At 42.4% G+C, this 3,343-nt stretch overlaps 1 protein-coding gene across 3 annotated transcripts in view; it reads right to left on the reverse strand.

Annotated features, from left to right (window-relative positions):
- The window catches only part of DDB2 (damage specific DNA binding protein 2), a 14,323-nt gene that overhangs the window by 10,389 nt on the left and 591 nt on the right, over window positions 1-3,343 (reverse strand). For all 3 annotated transcript variants that reach the window (XM_008639431.2, XM_017741742.1, XM_017741743.1), the window contains exon 2: window positions 2,297-2,480. In XM_008639431.2, the coding sequence (XP_008637653.2) occupies window positions 2,297-2,480 (184 nt within the window). The remainder of the gene's footprint in view (window positions 1-2,296; window positions 2,481-3,343) is intronic.

The following is a 3,343-nucleotide window of genomic DNA, read 5'->3' on the forward strand; positions in this document are numbered from 1 at the left end:
GCAGGAACACCTGAAAATTTCCCAAGTATGGCAAGATGAGCTCCCGCACAGTTCCTGAAATGCCTGCCTGTGAATCAGAATTTTCTGTCTGCTCATGCTGTAGCCCATACAGTCTGCCCACAGTGCTGTGAGTTTTGTTTTTGATAATAGACTTGCTGACACCTCATGGCCTGAAAACCTTTCTGTTTGGAGTGATTTTTGCTGAGAGCACAGCTCGTTTCTACATTTTGTTCATGTTCCAAGTTTTTATCTTCAGGGACCTTTACGTTAAAACTAGATCTGTTCAGTCCCCACACCAATGGTTTGTAACACCCCAGGGGATATAAATGTCAAATGCATTTCTTAAGAAACATAAATGCTATATTCATTTAAGGACATCTATTTAAAAAAACCCCCACAAACAGAAGACTGAAACACATGGATCATTCTATTGGATTAGAACCTAAATTAAATCTTTCTTTAATGCAATGCTGGAGAAATGCACACTTCTTTGTTCACATGCCAACATAGTGCAAATACTTGTCACACCTGTTGAAATAGGTACAAAAGTATTTCTATTCTAATTCCTTTTTTTTCACTGAAGAATTAGTATCCACAGTTCCTTCTTCAGAGGAAACAGAAATTGAGGGGTTTTTTCAGATTCCATTTTACAATGAAGGATAATCTATTAGAAACAAAGCTTCTGGCCTTTTTGGAATCAGCTGAAATAAACCTTTTAAAAGGTGGTTTAATTGTAAGAAATGGAAACTGTTCTATCTGGATCAGGAGAAAAAAAAAATTTTCCAAACACATACAAACTGGAACACAGAGTGGAAAAGCTCAAATACAAAGGTCTTCACCTTTTTAAGAAAGGATTAAGGGAAAAATATGATAAGCCTCATTTTTCTGAAGTATCTTACAAAATTGGTAGATGCTTACCAAATATGAAAAAGAGGCCCTGAAGTTACAATAAAATAATGTAGCTAAGTTAACTACAGAAGGTGTTTCAACTATCTACAATTATACACAAAACTCCTTTCAAACAGAACATTTTGCCTCTACAGTCACTGTTCACCCTGCTAACTCCTCCAAGTTTGGACTTACAGACCACACAACAGAAATGTGCAAAATCATAGAACTCCTGTATCTTTGGCTGTTGAAAAACACTTCAGTAATTTCTGGATACTTAAGCCAGAATTGTACAGAAAACTCATAGTATCTCCACACAAGGCAATAACCCTAGTGATCTCCTAAACCACTGATAGAATTTAAGGTTTTATCTGAGAAAAGGAGGCTGAGGAGAGACCATGTTGCTCTCTACAACTACCTGAAAGGAGGCTGTAGGGAGAGGGGGGTTGGTCTCTTCTCCCAAGTAACAAGTGATAGGAAGGAGGAGAGGGTCTCTACTTGCACCAGGAGAGGTTTAGATTGGCTATTATAAAAAATTTCTTCACTGAAAGAGTTGTCAAGCATTGGAACAGGCTGCCCAGGGAAGTGGATGAGTCCCCATCCCTAAAGATATTTAAAAGATGTGTAGATGTGGTTTAGCAGTGGACTTCGCAGTGCTGGGTTAACACTTGAACTCTACAATCTTAAAGGTCTTTTCAAACCTAAATTATTCTATGAAGTTGCTGTAGGTAAAGTCTAGACAATTTCCTTGATAATGCAAAGCATTAAACGTTCCAGTATATTAGAAATTAATGACAAGTCCACATTACATCAAAAATCTTTTGAGATTTTCTTTTTACCTAAGTTAGACACTAAAGGAAAAAAATGCCATGAGAAGTAATTAGAGGAAATTCTGTCCATTCTAGTCTGAACAGAGGTAGAAAGAATTCCTAGTTACTGTAGTAAAAGTTAGAACACGGAAAGAATGGGGTGCAAATACCTGTTCAGACTGGATGCTGTAGGACACCAACCTTAGGACTACTAACTGCATTCTGAATTGCATAGAGAAACAATGTATTACAAGATTGGTCTGTCCTACACTAAAGCAGAGATCTGGTAATACAGGAATTCCACAAAACTTAACCACCCTCAAATGAGCTGTAACAGCATCTTCAGTGCTTCAGGCTTTTACCAAGGGGTATGGAGTCTCAAAACTTAAAACATTCATGCACGCACACACACTCACTAGACAGAAACTTGGAGAATGTACTACCCCAATACAAGTCTACCTATTAGTTCAACATCTAACCCCATCTGAACACTCATGTCTGAACATGCTTCTTGGCATTCTCCCTCCTCAACTAGTCAATGCCTGTCATTTGCAGTAAATCTGGTAGGGAGAAAGAGTAAGGATCTGAGGAAATGTTACCGATTTTCCCTGATGGTTTAGATGTTTTTCTCACAAACAACCTCTTTTCTTGTTTCTCATTCCCTCGTTCCCCATAGTCCCGCTTCCTCTTCCCAGCTGATTTTGCCTCTTCTGGCCAATGCTGACATGCCCTCTCACGTTTCTTGTCCTTTGGCTGGTTCACTGGAGACATTCTGTCTGACCCCTGAAAGCAAACAAAGCATGGAAGGTAAGACTGTCATTCTTTTAACCAGAGAACAGAGAGGAAAACTGGAATGAAACACATCCCAGTAGTCTGAAGGTAGCGATTAGACCTGTATCCTCTCTCATTGGCACGACTCTAGCTTTTTGTTGTTCTCTACAGAAGAGAGGAACAGGTTCAAAAATATCTTCTTTGTTCACATATGAAAATTAACGTATCCTAAAGCACTACAATATGTTTTGACAGATGTGCCTCTACCAGACTTTTAAGCCTGAAACCCACAGATTTGCACAAAGTACATCTGTGAAACCACATAATACCCTAACTGTTTCTCTAGTAGCTCACACTGAGCTCTTTAGATTCAGCTAAGTGAAAGGTCAGAGTTTTTATGACGATGGCCAGGGTTGACTGGCCTTGCAACAAATGGGCTCAGAAGGTACTTCCTGCATAACAGCCACTTTTCCTCACAACCACCACCTGGCATGTGGATTGGGCTCCTGCACCGCCTGGCAACCACACCTGAACTGCTCCTCTGACCGGTGGAATTCAGCCACTCGTGTCCCGCGTTATGACGGCCATGACGCCACCAAGCCCCTGAGGAAAAGCACGGGCCTCCCACGGCCTTCTCTGCAGGCGGCGGGCTGTGCGCCAAACGCCGTCCGCAGCTGCAGTTCTTTCCCGCAGAGCATCCCTAGGCTGAGCCTGTGCTCGCGTTGAGCTCGTTTAGAACTCCTGAATGGCGGTCACGGCTATCTGCCCGTGTTACATATAGCTCGGCAGGCACGGCGCAGGCTCTCCCCCAGGCAGCGCCCCCCACCCGGCGCCACGGGGACTCGCGCGGGGCCGCCCCGCAGCCCCCGGCCCGG

Source organism: Corvus brachyrhynchos, unplaced genomic scaffold (genome assembly GCF_000691975.1).
Source record: "Corvus brachyrhynchos isolate BGI_N302 unplaced genomic scaffold, ASM69197v1 scaffold115, whole genome shotgun sequence".
Taxonomy (NCBI): Eukaryota; Metazoa; Chordata; class Aves; order Passeriformes; family Corvidae; genus Corvus; species Corvus brachyrhynchos.